This window comes from Bos javanicus, chromosome 13, assembly GCF_032452875.1.
Source record: "Bos javanicus breed banteng chromosome 13, ARS-OSU_banteng_1.0, whole genome shotgun sequence".
In the NCBI taxonomy this organism is placed as follows: Eukaryota; Metazoa; Chordata; class Mammalia; order Artiodactyla; family Bovidae; genus Bos; species Bos javanicus.
Genome location: NC_083880.1, coordinates 62,616,589 through 62,639,057, shown reverse-complemented (window position 1 = coordinate 62,639,057; position 22,469 = coordinate 62,616,589). Strand labels below are relative to the sequence as shown.

At 46.8% G+C, this 22,469-nt stretch overlaps 1 protein-coding gene and 1 pseudogene across 3 annotated transcripts in view; both read right to left on the bottom strand.

Moving 5' to 3' along the window:
• The window catches only part of LOC133259600 (short palate, lung and nasal epithelium carcinoma-associated protein 2B), a 39,941-nt gene that overhangs the window by 6,779 nt on the left and 10,693 nt on the right, over positions 1–22,469 (bottom strand). For 2 of the 3 annotated variants that reach the window (XM_061437279.1, XM_061437280.1), the window contains exons 1-3: positions 3,562–3,666; positions 2,600–2,760; positions 572–701 (exon numbers count right to left, since the gene is read on the bottom strand). In XM_061437279.1, the coding sequence (XP_061293263.1) occupies positions 572–701; positions 2,600–2,747 (278 nt within the window). In that variant the 5' untranslated portion in view covers positions 2,748–2,760; positions 3,562–3,666. Of the gene's footprint in view, positions 1–571; positions 702–2,599; positions 2,761–3,561; positions 3,667–22,469 lie in introns of those variants that run through there. The other variant, XM_061437281.1, reaches the window with a different exon arrangement.
• On the bottom strand, positions 17,881–18,316 carry LOC133258859 (large ribosomal subunit protein eL33-like; annotated as a pseudogene).

Sequence of the window (22,469 nt, the reverse complement as noted above, 5' to 3'; positions counted from 1 at the left end):
GATTCCACATATAAGTGGTATCATATGGTACTTGTTTGTCCTCTGTCTGACTTACTTCATTTAGTATAATAACCTCTGTGTCCATCCTTTTGTTGCTGCAGACAGCATTATTCCATTCTTTTTATGCAGAGACAGATTTTGAACCCAGAACTGCCTGACTCCAAGATGTTATATAGGTGTGGAGCCACCTATGTGGTGTGAATTCTAGTTTTCTCTCTCCTGAGGCCATTCAGACTTTTATACTCAGCTATATTCAGAGAAGAAAAGTCTTATTCCTTAGAAAAGGGACTTTAGGCATCAGCAAACAGATAGAGGTGAGGAAGAAGAGAATCTTCATTGTGACCCTGAAATCACAGAATGAGAAGGTCCAGACCCATGAGATGCTCACAGGCCCTGCAGCCCTGACTCTAATTTCCCCAAGATCTGGCAGAGCTGGCCTCAGACCGCTTCTGCTCTGCAAAAACACACAAGGTTTATTCATCTTTCTTTCTTTTATATTAAACTTACCTCCCCAAAGATATGTATTCTCTTTTCTGGGAACAAAGATCTCCAACATGAAGCATCAACTCACCCTGTAAGCCTGCTCACTACTTGAAAAATTCTAGAAATGAGTTGTTCCAAGAAATTCTCAGTTTCCTGTTGCTCCACAACCTCGTCTGAACACCTGGATTCCAATTCAGTCTTCAAATTCTGAAAGATAACTGCAAAAACAATCTCCGTTTAGTGTGGTACACAACTTAAGAAGCAGCTCCTAGGCACCAGGTACTAATGAGACTACTTTCCTAGGTTATTTTATTTCATCTTATAACACCTTCATAAAGTAGGTATTACTATTATCTGTGCTTTCAGATGAGGAAATAAAGGATCAAAAGATTAAGAAATGGGCCAAAGTCACACAGCTAGGAGACCTTGTTCCTAGTATGCTGCCTTCATGCTAATATATGCTCATTATTTCAACAAAGCAATCAATCCACTATTGAGCAGGCAATAGATATTGATTGTACATCAGATTCTAGTAGTAAAGATTAAGGAGATGCTCATACAAACTGAGAATAAAATAAGAAATGGAAAATGTAGAATCAAAGAAAAAACATGGCTCCAAATTATTAAAGTGGCAAGTAGGAGCCCTAGATAAGAGGCCTAGAAAGCAGTGATTCATTCAGGAGCAGGAGGACAGAGAGTCCTAACAGAGGGTCTTTCAGAGAAAAGAGGGATTTGATAGAGGAAGTGGCATGGCAGATGTAGAATGGCACAGTTGAAAAGAGTTCAGAATATACATATAGAAAAGAATTCAAATGAGAAACAGGAAGGCAGCAACGAGCTCAGAAAAAACCACACAAAAGGCTACAGGAAAGGATATGTAATCAGAGTACTCCAGATTGGCTCTGCAATGGACAATATCTACCTAATTATAATGATGGAAACAGAGGCGGAAACTCCGTCTGGTCCTATAGATAATCCAGACACTTCTGCTTCTGAGCTCAGTTTTGTCAGCACTGAAACTGGAAAGTGGGTCCCTCCTATATCTTTGACATTTGCCCAAGCCCTGGCAAGGTTTGAAAGGCCATCATATACAGAAATTAGTTTCTCCTACAAAGAATGTTTCTCAGGGCAATGTTTCCAGAAATTGAAAAGAAGGCCAAGTTCTTTCAAGAAATCAGAATTACAAGGACGTATGATTAACTAGATAGGTAGGTAATTTTAAAGCTACCTAGGCTAGGTAGGCAGAGAAGGTGATGGCACCCCACTCCAGTACTCTTGCCTGGAAAATCCCATGGATGGAGGAGCCTGGTAGGCTGCAGTCCATGCGGTCGCTGAGAGTCAGGACAGGACTGAGCGACTTCACTTTCACTTTTCACTTTCCTGCATTGGAGAAGGAAATGGCAACCCACTCCAGTGTTCTTGCCTGGAGAGTCCCAGGGACTGGGGAGCCTGGTGGGCTGCTGCCTATGGGGTTGCACAGAGTTGGACACGACTGAAGCGACTTAGCAGCAGCAGCAGCAGGCTAGGTAGAAATTCCTTTCCAGTTAATTAATACAAAGTACTAAGAAAATTGAATAGCCCAGCAAAAGAATATGCTACAAATATAAATAAAATATTTAAGTTAAATATGTAAATGACTAATAAAATATGAAAAATACGAGTGAATTCTTTCATAATTAGAGAAAAGCTAAGTGACATGAATTATAACCTTTCATCTGTGAGATTGGCAAAAAATTCAGTTGTCCAAAACAGTGCTGTCAGGGAAGTGGAAAAAAAAGTAATCTCATAGTTTGGAGAAAATATTACCATAGGGTATTATTTGTCAATATCTACTGTAATTTAAAATATGCATACTTTTGAACTTTTGAAATGTCACTTTGAGGAATTTATCCTACGAATATATTAGCAATGTTTACCATGATTTAAGATGTAAAGTGATATTCAGTTAAGTGTTGCTTGTTTCTAGAAAAATAATAAATGGTGACCCAGGAACCAATTAGTCACCTCTCTTAATAAACAACCCATAAAGAGGCCCCGCTACAGCCTCTGGTGATACAGGCAGAGTATTTAGCAGGAAGCTCCCAGGCACCACTGAGCGTCCCTGTTGTTAACTCACTTTCAATTGTACTGTCAAAGGTGTCAAGTCCTCTCTCAAGACCAGATTTCAGCCTCCTCAGAACATCGTTGCCACGAATGTCAGGAAGAGACGCTGAGGTCCCGGCAAGCAGGCTGCACAAGAGAACAAGTTTCCAAAGCTGAACCATCTTGTCCTGACACCTGGACAGTCATGGGAGGAACAGGAGTGAGAATTATCCATAGGGAAATGGGATCTTGGATGAGCACCTATCACTCTGACACTCAGCAGTGCTTGACGATAGACGTGGTTATCTCCTCTCTTTCAGATGGGCAGCCCAGGTCAGGAAGTTAGAGCAACTTGCCCAGAGAAAAACAACCAGTGAAAGAAGGAGATACTATTTGAAAAGTCCTGCCTGACTCCAGGTCAGAGCTCTTTACCACATGCTGGCTTCTCTGCCTGGAACATTTCTCTCTTCTTTTCATTTTTACCTGAGTCACTTCCTACCTACTCTGCAAATTCAGTAAGATATCATGTCCTCTAGGAAGATCACTCTAGACTCTCCCCAGTGTCTAGGTTAGGGGCCCCCACTCCACCATCTTGCTGCCTTCATTGTATGACCAGAGTCCTGGGTACCAGTTAGGGAAGACTTGGCTGCCTCTCCCATCAGGCTGTGCACCGCTTAGAGGAGGGATTGTGACTTATCTCACTATTGAATTCATCACACATAGTAAAAACCCTGCTCCTCGCTCAGTACAACAAAATAAAGTTTGCTGAATAAAAGTATGAACACATAAACGGACACCACATCATGACCCTGCTTTGCTTGTCAGTTTGGCACTTCTCCTAATTGAATCTATTTCTTAATTTGCTCTAATCAAGATAGAAGCTAACTGAATTAGACCAATCCCTCTGCCTCCAGCCCCAAAGCCTTCTGAAGGCCTTAGGTGGGGTGACATTAGGTGGAAAGCCCGTCAGTCACAGGTTTGGAGGAAAATACTTACGAAGTCCTTGCTCGCCTGCACAGCCTCCTGAATTCCGCTGGGTGCTGATGGCCCTTATATCCTCTGGATGGCGATGGGCAGGGAGGCTGACCCCGGAAACAAGCCCTGTGTCCAGAGCCATCCAAGGAGACTCCAATGAAAATAACCCCTGTCCAGAGTGAATAGAGAGAGACTTCCGAAGCAAAGGTCACCCAGGATGACTGAAGTGGAATGGGTGGATATGGAGAGGACTTTGTGCCAAGACTAAGAGCAGGTTCTCATGCTGCCAAGACAGCGGCCATTGCAAGTGGGGGCTGGGATAAAGACCAAGAATGGATGAAGTGGAGAATGTTCTGGTAGAAGGACTTATGGTGATCATCCAGCTTCAGTCCATCAGGATTTGGAAACGCAGGCTCAGAGGGAAATTATGATACTATTCAATCAGTATTTGGAAATCAGCTTGAGGTCTTCCAGAAAGACAGGGACAGATATGGGGCTAGAACTGTGGCCCACAGAGTCAGGGTCAGTGACCAGTGAGATCATTCTTCCCAAACTTTCTCTTATGTCTGCTGCTGCTAAGTCGCTTCAGTTGTGTCTGACACTGTGTGATCCTGTAGACGGCAGCCCACCAGGCTCCCCTGTCCCTGGGATTCTCCAGGCCAAGAACACTGGAGTGGATTGCCATTTCCTTCTCCAATGCATGAAAGTGAAAAGTGAAAGTGAAGTCACTCAGTCGTGCCCGACTCTTAGCAACCCCATGGACTGCAGCCTACCAGGCTCCGCCATCCATGGGATTTTCCAGGCAAGTGTACTGGAATGCGGTGCCATTGCCTTCTCCATCTTATGTATGAGTGCTCTCCATAAAATCCCTCACAGTAGAGCCGGCCTTAGGGCAAATGTTTTCAGTTGTTCAGACAACCCTCTTCCCTGTCTGCCTACATCATTTAGTCAATAGAGTTACTTCTGTGAGTGAACAAAATCTGCCTCCACAGGTACCCTCATGTATGCAGGATTCCTATGCACACGTGCCCCTAACCCCTCTGCTCTCAATGCAGCGGCCAGAGGTCGAAGCACTCAGCTTTAAAACAGCAACCCCATCAAGGCCTTGCGGTACTGTTCACTGCCACCCCAAACTCATCTGCCTCTCCTTCCATGGCCCTACTGACTTCCTTCTGTTCCAGATGGATACCAACCCTTTTGCTGCCTTTGACCTCCACACAAACTGTTCCCTTTTCCCAGAATTCGCCTGCCTAGCTGTCCCTGGCTCTCGACATCCCCTCGCAACCTCTGTGACGGCTCACCTGAGGTGGTCCCTCCCCATCTTCCCCGAGCTCAGCTTCTTGCTGGCTTCTGTCACAGCAGATCATTATCATTTGACTTCTTCCCTTGTTCTCTGCCCTCAGCAAGTTGTTACCACCCTTTCTCTAGGCCTTTCCTCTCATGTGGGTCCCAAGACCCTGTCCTGGCTCTAGAATGCTCCAAGCATCTCTGTGGCATCTGATAAGGCCGTCCACTCTCTGATAAGTTGGTGAGGGTCCCATCCTTAGAGATGCTTGGTAATTTGACCAGATGATTGCTAATGTCCTGTGTGACTTGATGTGACTGTGAGCCATGATTTGAAATTTCCTTGGTCTCTCGTTCGAAGATCACTGTGGCACATTTGTATGACTCTTGCTCCCAGCTTTTATTTCTCCCTGAGTCTCGCTGCCTCATGGGGATGCGGTTCCCTCAGGCTTCCTGCCTCTTTCCTTTTCTCACCATCCTGTCTTCCCAAGACCCACATCCACCTGGCCATGGTCTCCTGGAGTCACACTGGCTGGTGCTGGGTAGTTTCTCATCATGGACCACATCCAGGACAAAGTCAGTTTCTTTTTTGTCTTCTGGGGGCAGCAATGAGTGGCAATCATTAGCCAAAATGCCCATCTCCTAGTAGGGGCAGGTGAGTGCCAGGGCCTGGGCTTGGCACTGCAGGTCCACTTTCCCAACTGGTGCTCAGGACAACTCTGTGAGGAGGTTCAGAAAGCCCCATTTTCTGGTGAGGAAAGAGGTTTACGGAAGGGAGGTGACTGGCCAAGATCTCACAAGGAAAGGACCCAGCATTTGGGTCCCCAGGGAAGGACATTTCACTCAGATCACCTTGAGGCCAGCTGGTAGGGCAAGAGAGTCCTTGGACTTGAATACCCTGTTTATTCCTTGACCTCTGCTGTCTGAGTTGGTTGTAATGCCTGGTGCATTGGGCCCCTGTCAACCTGGAACACCCGGTCCGGGAAGCGCAAATGCATGCTCACTTGGCATTAGGCTGGGAGCACCCGATAGTCACCCAGGGTCGTCTCTTCCATTTGCCCACCTGCATCTCAGTAGAAACCTGGAACCCTGTCCTGGACATGATAGCAGCCAGGAGAATGTAAGGGTAGGTCCAGAGGTTTCGGGAGTTAGATTTCCTCACCCTGACTGTGGTCCTACCATCAAAGCACAGGGCAGGTGTCCAAGCCTAAGCCTGGGTCATGGAGAACCCTGTCCAGCAGAGCCTTGGGCCTGTCAGCAGATCACCCTCCCAGACTGTCTGTGCCCAGTTCTGCAAATATCTGAGGCCCTTCTTCCCCTGGTTTTGGGCACAGAGCTGAGGGCTGTGCAGAAACCTTGTGCAGAGAATTGTCCCTACTCAGGACACAGCCCAGGGGACTGAGTGTGATATAGTGAGCCCAGACCTGGTGTTGGCCCCAGGCTTCAGCTGGTAAAATAGGTAATCAACCTGTGTTTGGATCCTGGTGGCAAATGGAAATTAAAATGGTACTGAGGTGCTGCTGCTCATACCCCGGCTCCAGTGCTGGGCCAGCTGAGTTTGAATCCTCTCCTCCTGTTACTGGCTGTGCAGCCTGGACAAGGAGCTTCATCTCCCTGAGCCTCAGGTCCCCTGTGTGTGAAATGGGACTAAAGATGGGATTCTCCTCCAGGTGTGTGGTGATGATGTGGCGGGATAACGTGTATGAAGGGCTGAGCATGAAGTAGGTCCCTGTTATGCGGTGACACCAGTGATGAAATGATGATGTCAGTTGCTCCTGTTGTCTGGCCACTTCACTCCCCCCCGGTCTATACGTGGTCCCACCCCAGAGGGTTATGGAGAAGACTAGAGAAGATAAAGCACTCAATATGCTTAGTGCTTAAGCAACGGCTACTGCATTTCTTACTTTTGTGTGCAGTAGAGACTGAAAGAGATAAAATGGGCTCAGGCATCCATAGACCAATGTCCACAAGTCCTGGCTCCCTTGGGTGATGCTGTACAGCCCTGACAGGTGTGTGTCCTTGTGTGCTTCCTCATATGCCTGTTTCCCTTCTAGGGCTGAGTTAGTGAAGACAGTACCATGGTCTCAAATATGATCTGATCGAATATAGGGATTCGATGGAACTTTCTGGTAAGAAGTTCTCTCAGGCAGCTCCTGAACTTGGGGGGAAGGATTAATGAGTGATGTCTGACACGACTGAAGCGACTTAGCAGCAGCAGCAGCCACAAGTTCAGGAGGGGAGAGTGGAGGCACTGCGTGTGTGCCACTGTGGGACCAGGTCATATCCAAGAGGCCCTTTAGCCAGCGATGGGCACAGCAACACCACACAGTCATGGACAGTGGGACTCTGGGACCTGCCTGGTGCTGGGAGAAGGAAATGGAGACCCTTATCTAGATTCCAGTCTTGGCCAGTAAATAACCTGCTTTGTGACTCTGAGTAACATGTTCATTTTCTCCCAAGGTCTCCATTGCCTCTAACTGCAAAATGAACAGAGGTTCTCTGCTAGATGGCTGACTCCTCAGGGCTCTAAGAGGTGGTCAGCAACATCTAAGGGATACTTGCTACATTCCCACCTGCCCAGGCACCCCACACTCTTGCTTTGAGCATGAATCCCATCAGCTCCTTGGGCACAGTGATAACCGCCCCCTCTCTGAAGCCATAAGGGCCAAAACCACAGGCTTCATGCCCAGACCCTGACACAGAGCGGATTTTCAATAAATATTTTTTAGAGCTTGCATAAGCATTTCTAATGCTGATTAATTAAAATGTACCCATCCAGTAATCCATGTGTTTTATTTGTAACAGTACAATAAGCTTGCTCTTAGGTCATCCTTGGGTGTGCATCCCAGAAGCTTTCCTTGTTGGTGGTGTGACAGCAGGTAAATGTCATAACCTCTCTGAGCCCTGTTTTTTTCCTTTCAACCATGAAAATAAGCACTAGAATATCCTCTACCTTAGGAAGAGCTGCTGGGGGCACTAAATGAGGAAATGTCAGTAGAGAGCCCAACCCAGTCCTGGCTGAGGAAGGTGCTCCATGAATAACAGAGGTCATCATAATTACTATTACTGCAGTACATAGTAGTGAGTGGTGACCTAAGGCAGCATTCAGGAGCCCTGGAATATAGGGAGGGAGACAAGGGGGAGTGTGCGCAGTTCTTGAAAGTATGATGAGGCTGTAAGCAAAGCAGAGTGCTCCCACTTACTAGCCTTATGATCTTTCCCTCTTCAGTCAGTTCAGTTCAGTCACTCAGTCGTGCCTGACTCTTTGTGACCCCATGAATCGCAGCACACCAGGCCTCCCTGTCCATCACCAACTTCTGGAGTTCACTCAGATTCACGTCCATCAAGTCAGTGATGCCATCCAACCATGTCATCCTCTGTTGTCCCCTTCTCTTCCTGCCCCCAATCCCTCCCAGCATCAGAGTCTTTTCCAATGAGTCAACTCTTTGCACGATGTGGCCAAAGTACTGGAGTTTCGGCTTTAGCATCATTCCTTCCAAAGAAATCCCAGGGCTGATCTCCTTCAGAATGGACTGGTTGGATCTCCTTGCAGTCCAAGGGACTCTCAAGAGTCTTCTCCAACACCACAGTTCAAAAGCATCAGTTCTTCAGTGCTCAGCTTTCTTCACAGTCCAACTCTCACATCCATACATGACCACAGGAAAAACCATAGCCTTGACTAGATGGACCTTTGTTGGCAAAGTAATGTCTCTGATTTTCAATATGCTATCTAGGTTGGTCATAACTTTCCTTCCAAGGAGTAAGTGTCTTTTAATTTCATGGCTGCAATCACCATCTGCAGTGATTTTGGAGCCCCCCAAAATAAAGTCTGACACTGTTTCCACTGTTTCCCCATCTATTTCCCATGAAGTGATGGGACCGGATGCCATGATCTTCGTTTTCTGAATGTTGAATTTTAAGCCAACTTTTTCACTCTCCTCTTTCACGTTCATCAAGAGGCTTTTTAGTTCCTCTTCACTTTCTGCCATAAGGGTGGTGTCATCTGCATATCTGAGGTTATTGATATTTCTCCCGGCAATCTTGATTCCAGCTTGTGCTTCTTCCAGCCCAGCGTTTCTCATGATGTACTCTGCATATAAGTTAAATAAGCAGGGTGACAATATACAGCCTTGATGTACTCTTTTTCCTATTTGGAACCAGTCTGTTGTTCCATGTCCAGTTCTAACTGTTGCGTCCTGACCTGCATACAAATTTCTCAAGAGGCAGGTCAGGTGGTCTGGTATTCCCATCTCTTTCAGAATTTTCCACAGTTTATTGTTATCCACACAGTCAAAGGCTTTGGAATAGTCAAAGAAAGTCATAGTCTTTCCCTCTTAGAGACTCAGTTTACTCACCTGTGAATAGGGCAAATGGGTGTACTACACCACTGAACTGGTCTGAAGGGTACACAGTTAACATGCATAAATCTGGACCGCGGTCCCTAAAGATTAGCTCTCTTCCTCATCCACCGGAGAGGGAGCCCCACTAGGCAGGGATCTCGTCTGTTTTGTTCCCTGACATGTCCCCTGTGTCATAACAATGCCTTGTGATCGTAGCTGATGAACACATGCTCCCTGACGTGTTGTTGTCACTGTTATTATAACACACAGATCGGGGACTCTGCCCATGGGTGACCCTGAGGGAGAGTACATTGCTCTGTCTCCAAGTACTTTCTGTGCATGTCTGCCTCTCCCCAGACATGGGGCGCTTCTGCTGCATTAGAACCCACCACCCCCCTTCTCTCTGGCCCCACAGGTGACCACAGGTGTGTGTAGTGGCTAATGGTGTGGGCGGGCTGGCCCAAGATTTCTCTCCTACGTATGTTGCTCCAGCTGGTGGGAATGTAGCAAGTAGCCCCCAGACATTCCTGACCACCTCTCAGAACACCAAGGGGTCAGCTGTGTAGCAGGAGGCCTCTATTCATTTTGCAGTTAGAGGAAATGGAGACCCTGGAGAAAATGAACGTCTTCCTCAGAGTCAGAAAACAGGTTATAAACTTAGCCAAGCCTGGAACCCAGATCAGGGTCCCTCCTCCACCCCACAGCACTAGGCAGGTCCCAGAGTCCCAACCTCTGTGAATATATGTGGTGTCCATGCCCCTATCACTGGCTGGAGGGGCCATTAGAGATGACCTGGTCCTGATCTGGTGAACATGCAGTCATTCCACTCTCCCTTCCTGAACTTGGGGCAGACATCACTAATCAATCCAGCCCTCCAAGTCCAGGAGTGCCTGGGAGGGCTTCTCTGCAGAAAGCTCCATCCAGTCCCTACAGTTAATGAGGTGTACTTGACATCATATTTCTTGGAATCTTTAACATGGTCCTGACAGGAAGCTGAGGGTTAGTGAGGAACTGTACCTCCCAAAGCTTATACACCAGTCACCAGGGAGCCAGAATTTATAGACACATGCGTACTGGAAGTCTGAGCCCATCTAGGTCATGTGGTCTTTATAGTGCACAAAATAAGAAATCTGGTTTCCATTGATTAAGGATAAAGCATATTGGATGCTTGATCTCCTCCCTTCGTCCTCTCCATAACCCTGTGCAGTGGGGTCATGTACAGGTGGGACACCTGAGGTGGAGGGGAGTGAAGTGACGAGACACCAGCAATAATTATAATATCATCATCACTGTTGTAACTATGTATTAGGAGCCTACACACATTATCCCTCCACATCCTCAAGGCACACCTGGGAGGAGACTCCCATACTTAGTCTCATTTTGCACACTAGGGACCTGAGGTTCAGGGAGATGCAGTCCCTAGTCCAGGCCATAAGCCAGCAACAGGAAAAGAGGATTAGGAAGCAGTCTGCCCGAATCCAGAACTGAGGTCTGACCACCATCCCCTTGGTACACTTTTAATCTCCATTTTGCCACGGGGATCCAGATACCAGGTTGTTAACCCATTTACAATGAGGCAGCAGAAGCCTGGGGCCAACTCCAGGTCTGAGTTCATTACATCACTCTCCACCCCCTGGGTTGCAGTCTTGAGGTGAGAACAAGTCTCTCCACAAGATTTTCCTCACATCCCTCAGCTCTGTGCTCACAACCAGGGGAAGAGGGACCTCAGGTGTGTATAAATGAGGCTCAGATAGTGTGGAGGGTGGTCTGTTGATGGATCCAAGGCTCTGCTGGATGTGGTCCTTCATGTCCCAGCACCAGGCTTGGGCACCTGGGCTGCTACCTTCTCCCTACTCTGTGCTCTGATGGTGGGACCATAGTTACGGTGAGGAAGGCTAGCTCCTCAAGCCTCTAGCCCTACTTGTACTTTGTCCTAGCTGAGTTCATCAGGTTCCTACTGAGATGCAGGAGGGAGAACAGAGGAGATGGACACAGGTGACCCAGAGGACTCTGCTGGTGCTATAAGCCTGTAGCCAAGTGGGCACCCATCTGGGCTTCCTGGACCAAGTGTTCCGGATTGACATGGGCACAATGCACCAGGCGTAACAACCAACTCAAGCAGCGCATGTCGAGGAATAACATATTCAAGTCCAAGGACTCTCCTGCCCCACTAGCTGGCCTCAATGTGACCTGACTTTTCCTGCGGACGCAAATGCTGGTTTTCTGTACTTGTGAGGCCTAGGACAGTCACCTCCCTTCCCTTAACTTCAGTATCCTCAACTGGAAAGTGAGGTTTGCCATGCCTACTAGGTGAGTTGACGTGAGCACCAATGGTGAGAGTGCACCTGCAGTGCCAAGGCGTTTGCCTGGGCCACAGTCTCCCTAGACTTTTCAGCCAAGAGGTGAAAATGATGACCTCTAAGCTCTCCTGTGGCTTTGATATTTGTTGTTCCCAGTGTGGTTGTGTGACCCTTGAGTAGGCATCAGATTGGAGGAGGGAGACATGGTCTACAAATGTGTTGCTAGTTTTGGATCCAGGTATCCACTGCCCTGATTGCCCATACCTTGCTCTTTCTGAAATCTCAATGGAAGGAATGCAATGGACCACACTGGACATGCAAAAATGGCCTTTCATTGCTGGGGGTGGAGGGTGATGAGCATAGGGTGTCCTGACTGTGAGGAGGAGTATCTGAGAGGTGTTTTTTGACTGGGTTCAGTTGTCACTCCTAGGGGATGGTGGCAGCACGGACGGTCCTAGAGGGAGACGGTACAGAGATTCAGTCAAGTTCCTGGGAACCAACCTGGAAGACGACCCCGATGTGAGGCACAGAGAGCCTGGGGCCCTTACTGGCTCCTATGTTCATGAGGCACAGCTGCAGGAGTGTTTCCCCCAAAACCCTGCGAGCTCTGAGGATCAGGGAGGGACTGGCACCTGTGATTTGGGGTCTTTCTCTGGCACCTGGCACTGAGCCCTCCTCACACCCTTACCTTAGCAACAATGGCTAATGTGAAAAGAATGACCAAGGACCTTGATGAGTCATGGTTTGGGGCTCAGTGTTTGATCAGGTTCATGGATCAGACTGAGACACAGGTCAGGTCACTATCCATGACCAGTGTCAGAGCTCAGTCAACAATGGAGTCAAAGCTCAGTCTGACTGTTTTAGGCTTAGTCAGTGAGCAGAATCAAGTGCAGTCTGGGTGTGTGATTAAGGGTCAGGACTCGGTCTGTGACCGAGATCAGGGCTCAGTCTGCTATTAGAGACAGAAGAGGAGCCAAGCTATGCTGCTTATCCACAGGCCCCTGTGTGTGTTTCTGGAGGGTCTCAACCTCCGTCAGCCCAGGGCTCAAAGCCTGGCCTTTACCAGCAGGTAGGCATCACAGAGGTTTTCCTCAACTGTTCTATGGATTTTCCAGTTAGAGTTTATAAACTTCCTCTCAAGGAACAAACAGCAGTTCTCAGGCTCCAGCACTGAAAGCTGAATAGAAGTCAGACACCAGTGGCTGAAACTCTCCAGTGGGTCAGACTTGACAGCCATGGGACCTCTTGCATGTCACTTGATCTCTCTGAGTCAGTTAGTTCATCTGTAAAATGGGTGATAACACTACCCATCCCCACAGGATCATTGCCAGGAGCCAATGAGAGACTATATGAGAAGAACAGAGCAATCGCCCAAGGAACTGGGTCTGTGGCTATTTTCTAGAACTGCCTCCAGGACCCTAACATTGTTACTCACCCCATTTTGTTGGTCCCAGCCTTGTCAGCCTCAGTCTTTCCAGAGACCCAGGTCAAGGAGAGTCTCCAGGAGCTGGAGGTCAAACCACAGCTCCTCATAAGAAGGGAAAGAGAAGGGGCCATGTTTATTAACAATGCCTACTGGATACCACGCTCTTTCTGCTTTGTTTTTAAATCCACTCATCAGCTTGGCAGTGTTTATAATCTCCTTTCACTTGGGAAGAACCCGAGGCTCAGAGAGGTGGAGCCAGTTGACCCCGAACTCACAGTTGCTAAAAGAATACCCAGGATTTGAGCCCAGATCAGGCCCGTCTCTTCGTCACATCATTCTGGGCAGCAGGTTCTGCCAGTGTGACAAGGGAGCAGAGTAGAAGCTCTCACAGACTCACAGAGGCCATCAGGCTGCAAGGGCCCCTCCGGCCACAATTTTCTGACTTGCTCACAAGGACTTGCTCACAATTTTCTGACTTGCTCACAAGGGTCTGCAGCTTCTCCAGGATCCCCTGACCAGACCTGCTGGTGCTGCAGGCTAGAGTGTGGTGCCCTCTCCTGTAAGGCTGCAAAGGGAGTCCCCTCACTACTTTCCCAGGCTGTGACTTAGCCTTGTGGTTCCTAACAGAATCCACATCCAGGCTTTCAAAGTAACTGTGGACTCATGGGCACAGCTGAGGGTCACAAGGAGCCAGGGCAAGAGAGTGACACAGAGAGAAAAACGCAGAGAGGGAAGGAAGGAAACAGTTGAGCAGCTGAGGAGGGAGAGGAGAGACGAGAAGGAAGACGACTGATTAGTACCTGCTGTGAGCATCCTGTTTGCCACCCACAGAGATGCTTAGCACTGCGGCCTCAGAACTTCTGGCCATTAGGATTCTAGAACAGTGGAAGCCTAGAAGGTCCAAATCTGAGAGCCAGAGGTCACTAGGACCCTAAAACCTCAGACTATTAGAATCCTAGAACCTTAAAGAATCTAGACTTTTAACATTCCAGAACACTATTCCCTTAGAAACCTTGACCTCTTGAGCCTGAAACTTTATAGAGTGAAATGGGCCCCTGGGAACCATAGAGAAGTGTTTTTGTGCTTTTCACAGTTTTGTGTGTCTACAGTTACCCGAAGGTGCTGTTAAAATGCAAATTAGCAAGCAGGTCTGGGGTAGGACCTAAGAGTCTGCATTTCTAATGAGTGTCCATGGAAGGTCAGTGCTGCTGGTCTGAGGAACACACTTTGAGCAGTGACTCAAGTTCAGTAAATCACAGAACAACATGGAGGACTTTTTAAAATATAAATCCAGATTCCCAGCCTCCTTCCAGAATGACTAATATAGAATATTTGGAATTTGGGGCACATGGTACATATGGTTTTCTTATATGATACATGTGAATCTGAACTATGATGTGTATAGTTTTTGTATTTAAATGAATTAAAATTGTGTTGAATGAAGGAATATGAGTAAAAATCCTACTGCCAGTCCGTGGTTATGGTAAATGTTTCAAGTGTGGGACCATTGATTTCAGCTAATGTCAGGCCCCTGCTCATCTCCCAGGCCAGGCTGAGTGAAGGGGGGCAGGGAGCAACTGACTGTCCCAAGGAAGATGGCCCCTCAGAAAGGAAGGTCCCTAAGAGTACAGCCCAGCCAGGAAAAGTCACCCCTCCCCCCACCAGGCCTGGCTCTGCACCCCCAGGAGTGGACAATTCACCTCGTGGTGCATTACCAGGGACAACAGCTCATTCACGAGGTTGACTGCAAAGTCCACAACCCCACTGAGCAGTCCAATGCCCCTGGATAAGAAAGGAAACTGATAAAGGTCAGTGATCTCCCTGGTGCTATAGGCTAGGCAGGGTCTAGCGGGGCCCAGGCATTTGGACTCACATGCCAGTCTTTCCAAGTGCTGGCCAATCTTTTGCTTTGCAGTTCTGTAGGCAAACCTATGGTCAGATCGCTTGTTGAGGCAGGATGCTCTGACCTCTGCTCGTGGCTCAGCCTTGTTCCTTGCCAAGGCCAATCTGCTCCAGCCTTCAGCTTCCAGACCATTTCTCCACTTCCAGCCAGGAGCAGGATCAGCCTTTCTCCTTCCATCCTCTTCCCTGGACTAAACATGTTCTTTCAAGCACACAGTTTAAGATGTAGATTTGGTGGGTTACTGAAGATCAGCAGTTTAAATGGAGAGGATTCAATTTTCAAGATCTCATTTTTCAAATTTCCCAGTGGGTGGATGATGATTTGGGGACACTCTGCAGGACCTGATCTACCCAGCACGGTGAGAGAGATGCTGTGTTGATCGTTCCTGCATTCTTCCACCACCACCTTGGCGATATCAGACTCTTAATCAGTTTCAATGCTGAAACTATACTGGAGGACCAAGTGGAGGGCCAAGACGACAATCTCACCCAACACAGGCCTGCAGGGAAACAGATTCACAGTGAACAGAGGTGGAGAAGTCTCTTCACATTTCCCACTTTAGTCTCTCTCTTGTGTGGACGTTTTATGGAATGTCTATGGACAAGGACAGGCCTGGTGTGCTGCGGTCCATGGGGTCACAAAGAGCTGGATAGGACTTTAGTGGCTGAAAAACAAATGGACATTGTGAATACTATCTGTTTTCTTTATGGAATCTACATTCTTACAGTAGGAATTTCTTCTCCTGGCCTCAAGGGTTTGGCTCATGTGACATTTCTATAGATTATCACAGCGATGATTAAAAAAAAAAAAAGAACATTTAAGGTATTTTTCTTGGATTAATCCATTTAATCTCTACAGGAAGACCATTTGAATAAAGTACTATCATTATCTCTGTTTTCAGAATGAAGAAACATGTGGTACAGAGAAGTTAATTAGCTATCTCAAAATCTCATAACTAAAGTGATAAAGTCATAGTGCACTTTAATTAATAAATACTCTTTTACACACCCTCATTTTTCTATCTTGTTGTATTTTCAATGTAACTAAAATACTTAGAAATTGTATTTTCCATATAATTTTCACATGTTTTTCATTAAATACTGTACACTATATGGCCTGTTCTGGTCACTGCTGTTTTAAGAGTATCTTGAGAGGAAAAATGATGTTGGAATAAGTGTTCATGTCTTTTCATTTCTCAAGTTTTATAATTACATGTGTTATTATTTTAAATATGGAGGATTTTTTTTAAAGAGAGACTTGGTTATGGGAAAAGTTTCTTAGAACATTTTAAAGGTGAGGATTCTAGAGCTGCAAAGGCCTCCTTATTTTACAGATTGGGAGACTAAGGTAGCAGGGTGGAAAAGTGCCTGATTTCAGATTGGAGACCTATTGGCCATACCTCACTGTGCCTCCCAAACCTGATTCTAAGGCTACTCACAGGTTCACGACACCTTCAGCAGTGATGGGGATCCTCACATTAGCCTTGTTTTCAGAAGTTGCTTCGAATATGATATCCAGAATGTGGAGGTTACTGATACTCACCCTATACAAAACCCACAATTCACCCTTGTCATTCCTCCTGACAGCCATTGCTGGGCTCTTCTCTATGCCAGCCTCGTGCTGAGCATTTGAGCCTCATGGACCTTGCCTGCTTTGGTCTCATGAGAGCCATGCTCAGGGGTTGGATTCTCTCCATTGGATGGCATGGCAGACTGAGGATCAGACAGCTGTGATTTCCCTCAAGACGCTGAGGGTGAATATGTGCCAGAACCAGAATTTGTTTTTTTTAATTGATATATATGGTTGCTTGACAATGTTATGTAGGTTCAGGTGTGGGGCTACCATGGTGGCTCAGAGGTTAAAGAGTCTGCTTGCAGTGCAGGAGACCTGGGTTTAATCCTGGGTTTGGGAAGATCCCTGGAAAAGGAAATGGCAACCCACTCCAGTATTCTTGCCTAGAGAATTCATGGACAGAGGAGCCTGGTGGGCTACAGTCTGTGGGGTGATAAAGGGTCAGATCAAATGAGCAACTAACACTTCCACTTTTAATTAGGTTCAGGTGTACAGCAAAGTGATTCAGATACATATATATATATATATATATATATATATATATAGAGAGAGAGAGAGAGAGAGAGAGAGAGAGAGAGAGGTATTTTTATTTCAGATTCTTTACCCTTATAAGTTATTACAAAATATTGAGTATAGTTCCCTGTGCTATATAGTAGGTCCTTGTTGGTTGTCTATTGTATATATAGTAGAGTGTGCATATTTATGCCAAACTCCTAATTTATCCTCCACACTGCTTTCCCTTTTGGTAAACATGAGTTTGTTTTTTTTTTTTCTTTTTCTTTTTCTTTTTTTATGTCCATGAGTCTTTTTGTATAAGTTCTTTAGTATCATATTTTAGATTCCATAAATTAGTGCTATCTATGATATTTGTTTTTGTCTGAAATTAAAAGATGCTTACTCCTTGGAAGAAAAGTTATGACCAATCTAGATAGCATATTCAAAAGCAGAGACATTACTTTGCCAACAAAGGTCCGTCCAGTCAAGGCTATGGTTTTTCTAGTGGTCATGTATGGATGTGAGAGTTGGACTGTGAAGAAGGCTGAGCGCCGGAGAATTGATGCTTTTGAACTGTGGTGTTGGAGAAGACTCTTGAGAGTCCCTTGGACTGCAAGGAGATCCAACCAGTCCATTCTGAAGGAGATCAGCCCTGGGATTTCTTTGGAGGGAATGATGCTGAAGCTGAAACTCCAGTCCTTTGGCCACATCGTGTGAAGAGTTGACTCATTGGAAAAGACTCTGATGCTGGGAGGGATTGGGGGCAGGAGGAGAAGGGGACAACAGAGGCTGAGATGGCTGGATGGCATCACTGTATTGATGGACGTGAGTCTGAGTGAACTCTGGGAGTTGGTGATGGACAGGGAGGCCTGGCATGCTGCGATTCATGGGGTTGCAAGGAGTCGGACACGACAGAGCGACTGAATGGAACTGACCTAGTTCATTTACTATGATTATCTCTACATCCATCCACTTGTTGCTGCAAATGTTATTATTTCATTCTTTTTTTTTTTTAACAGGACAAATCCACACTTTTATTTATTTTCAAGAAGTTTAAATTCTCGAAGGGTACAGCATCACACGAATTCTGTGTCCAATGGCCTTAGCAGGAAGGTTGCTTCAGAATTTGGCACGAACCATGCCACTGTTTCCATGAGCTTGAGTTATCTTTCCCCAGATTACTCTGGTTTTGTTAGGTTTTCCACCAGGAGTTTCTGTGTTGTTCTTTGCTTTGTACTCATAAGCACATCTCTTGCCTAAATAGAATTCAGTTTCATCTCGAGCATATACAGCTTCAATTTTCAGGAGAGCAGTGTGTTCCCTTTGGTTCCGTAGACTCCGTTTATAGCCAGCAAAAATGGCCTTGGACCACAGCCTTCCAGACATATTTGTTGTTTTAGAAGTCCCGTTCCCAGCAGGCCTTCACAGGGTCCAAGATGGCTGAAAGAGCTATTTCATTCTTTTTTATGCAGAGCCAGAATTAGAACCCAGAACTGCTTGATTCCCAGACTTCACGTGTGGGCCACCTACATGGTATGAATTCTAGTTTCCTTTCTCTTGAGGCCATTCAGACTTTTATACTCACTTATATTCAGAGAAGAAAAGTCTTATTCTTGGGGAAGGGGTGTGCCTTGGTGTGCCTTATTCTTGCCATGGGTGTGCAAGAAGTCAGACATGATGAGCAACTAAAGCACAGCAGAGCACAGCACTCCAAGAGGAACCTTTTTCCACATGAGTGACTCAACAAACTATGGGCTTCCCTGGTGGCTCAGCTGGTAAAGAATCTGCCTGCAATGTGGGAGACAGAGGGGTTTGTGTTAGGAAGATCCTGTGGGGAAGGGAGTGGCTAGGCACTGCAGTATTCTGGCCTGGAAAATTCCATGATCTGTATGGTCTGTGGGGTCGTAAATAATTGGACACAACTAGGTGACTTTCAGTTTCACTTTTTGGCCTTTGATATTAAACTTATGTCTCCAAAGTGATGTATTCTCTTTTTTGGGAACAAATATCTCCAAATGAGGCATCAACTCATCCTGTAAGCCTTTAAAAATTCCAGAAATGAGATGCAGTTGGGGGACTGGAGGAGATGGACACAGGTGACTCAGAGGTCTCTGCTGGTGCCAAGGGGGCACCCATTTGGGCTTCCTGGACCAGATGTTCCAGGTTGACAGGGGCCCAATGCACCAGGGCTAACAACCAACTCCAACAGCAGTAGTGGAGGAATAAACATATCCAAGTCCAAGGAATATCTTGCCCCACCAGCTGGCCTCAATGTGCCCTGACCTTCCCTGCGGATGCAAAGACTGGGCTCCTGTCCTTGTGAGACCTAGGGCAGTCACCGTCCTTCCCTGAACCTCAATATCCTCAATCGGAAAACGAGGTTTTCCATACCTATTAAGTGTGTTGTCGTGAGCACCAATGGTGAAGTGCACCTGCAGCGCCAAGCCATTTGCGCGGGTCACAGTCTCCCTAGACTTTCCAGCAAAGAGGGTAAAATGACGACCTCTACGCTCTCCTGTGGCTTTGATGTCTGTTATGTTTCCAAAGTGGTTGTGTGACCCTCGTGTAGGCATCAGAATGGAGGAGGAAGATATGAGTCTACAAATGTGTTGTCAGGACTCCCTGTGGATTTGAATGGCATAAGCTGACTCACATTGGCTTCAATAAAAATAAAAACAAGAAGTGAGAAATGTATTTGAACTGAAATTTTTGTGGCAAGGAGGACTTCAGGCACACTTGGATCAAGACATTATAACAATACATTGTCTCATCCCCTTTGTACAGCTTCTTTTTTTAGTGAACTTTGCCAAAATATTTGTATATAAATACTATCTTGAGGACAAAGCAGACCCAGGCAACATGTGAAGACTTAAAGCCCCCTGTGAATCATAAGATCTAGCTAAGGGTTTTTCATTTCTTTTACATTTTCAAAGCACCAATATTAGTTTGGTTAATATTTTCAATTATTTTTCTCTTCTTATTTAATTCACTCCTGCTGTAATCTTTATTGTACTCTTTCAGTGGTAACTTAGGGCTTAGTTATTCTTCTTTTTCTAATCCCTAAGGTACAGAGGTAGGTTGTTTATTTGGGTTTTTCTTGCTTCTTTATGTAGGCATTTATTGCTACTCTTCCTAATATTTTAATACTAGGGGTATAATGTACAACATGATGACTATAGCTAGCAGTGATGTATGATATATAGAAACTTTGTTAGCAAATTCTAAGAGTTCTCATCACAAGGAAAAATTGTTGTTCTTTTTCCTTTATTTTTTATTGTGTCTATATGAGAACTTGAATGTTAGCTGAACCTATTGTCATAATCACTTCATGGTACACAGAAATCAAACTGTTGGCTTCAACTTATACAGTGATGAATGTCAATTTTTTTCTTACCAAAAATATGGGAAAAAGATGACTAAAAAAGTGTAAACCTTTTTTATGAGAGCTGACACTTCCTGAGCCCTCCGTCTGTATGGGACAATGATGACGAGGTAGCTTGGGTAGACCTACCAGCTGGAAAACATGGTCTGTTTGTTGGGGAGACAATGAGGAGTGGCCCCCACTTACCAGGAGACAGCTCCTGAGCAGAGTCTTAGGGCCGAGGAGGATTGAGAAGCTGGAAGGAGGGAAGGAATGATGACCAGGTGGATGGAACAGCCTGGACAAAGGCTCAGCACTGACCCAAGTGGGCTACTGCTTAAGAGAAGTCCTGAATTGTGAGACCTCCTTGTGTACTGTTCTGGGAGTTGGGATTGTCAGAAAATAAGATGGAGAGTAAAACTCTCATCTCTTTGCTATGGCCAGCAGGGGAAGAACCAGCTCTGACTTCAAATGGAATCCAGTTTTGCCTCTGACAGCCTGTGTTGCCCTGGAGAAGTCATTTCACCTCTCTGAGATTCAGTTGTCATGCCTACTCCAAGAACCATTCACTGCATCACTCAGTAGAAACCAGAATTGAGTGAGATACAGTGTATAAAAATTTAATACAGAATTTCTCAACACCGTGTAGCAGGGATTCCAGTGTGAGAGGCTGACATTCATCTTGTGCTCACCAGTGTCAGACTCTGGTAAAGCACTTTCCACTCATTGACTCATTTAATTCTCACATCAACACAACGGGGGAGATTTTGCTGTTAACTCCATTGGGCTGGTTTGAGGACTGGTTCTGAGAGGTTAAGTAAGTTGCCTGAGATCACACAGCTGGCAACGGCAGAGACCAAGTCAAGCTCAGCTCTGTCCAACCTCTCACCTCATGTGTGTCAGCAGCCCCGGCACAGCCTGAACTGATGTCTCTTGGGAGAGCCCGTCCAAGGCCCCTCCAGCTGCCCCAGGGGCTCTAGGACCCCCTGTGGTGACTTGACCTTGTGAGGCATCCTTCAGACAGAAGGCCCTTGAGTGAAGCAGCGCTGGTTCAGGACTCCGTGTGACCCTGGCCTCTCTTAACCAGAGTCTCCCATGAGGACGAGAGCCAGTTCTTCCCTCACAGAATTGCACACAGCACTGAGATGGCTCCTTGGCAACATGGGCAAATGTTCCCTGGCCCTCTTGGCAGGAAAGTCAGATGGCCTCCTGGACAGGAGAGGCGGGGGTCCCTGAGGTGATAGCCTGGGTCAGTCCTCTGCAGAGGTGACACAGCTGTGAGTAAAGGGCTCTGTGCTCCAGGCTCCAGGGCAAAGGGGAAACTGAGGGCTTGCACTTTGAGAAGGGCCCCGAGAGAAAACTCATCAGTCCTGGGTGGGAGAGATCAAGGCCAGGACAGCGGGACCTGCTGGGGGCTGGGGAGAGGTGGCTGAGTAGTGGAAGATGGGTCGTCTCCTCTCTGAGAAAGAGATCCCACACCCATGGGTTTAAAACCTAGTCCTGCCAGTTGTTACCCTGTAACCTCAATATGTCACTTGTCCTTATGAGCCTCAGTTTCCTCATCTGTCCAATGGGGACGAGATTGGTGTCTCCTGCAGAAGGGTCCTTATGAGGAGGTCATGAGGTCAGGTGTGCTGGTGAAGGCAGCCCTCCAAGATGGCAGCGGTGTTAGCAGAAGCAGAGTGAGGCTGTCTCCACGTGACCTCGAGTCACCTTCTTGCCCATCCTGGGCCTCAGTGTTCCTATTTTTTTAAGACATGGAAGAGGGGTTGCATTATCCCCAAATTTCCTTCCAGCTACGGATCCAGGCCTCTGCTGCCTGTATTGCCCATACCTCGCCTTCCCTGAAATCCTAGTGGAAGGAGTGCAATGGGCCACACAGGATGCAGAAATGGCTCTTTATTGCTGGGGTGGAGGGTGACGAGCATAGTGTGTCCTGATTGTAGGGAGGAGTATCTGAGAGTGTCCTTTGACTGGGCTCAGTTGTCACTCCTGGGGGATGGTGGCATCACCGACCATCTCAGAGGGAGACGGTACAGAGATTCAGCCACGTCCCTGGGGACCAATCTAGAAGGAGACCCTGGTGTGAGACATGGACACCCCAGGGACCTTACTGGCTCATGTGTTCACCGGACACAGTTGCAGGAGTGGTTCCACACAAGCCCTGCGAGCTCTGAGGCTCGGGGAGGGGCTGGCACCTGTGGTTTGGGGTCTCCCTCTGGCGCCTGGCACTGAGCCCTCCTCATCC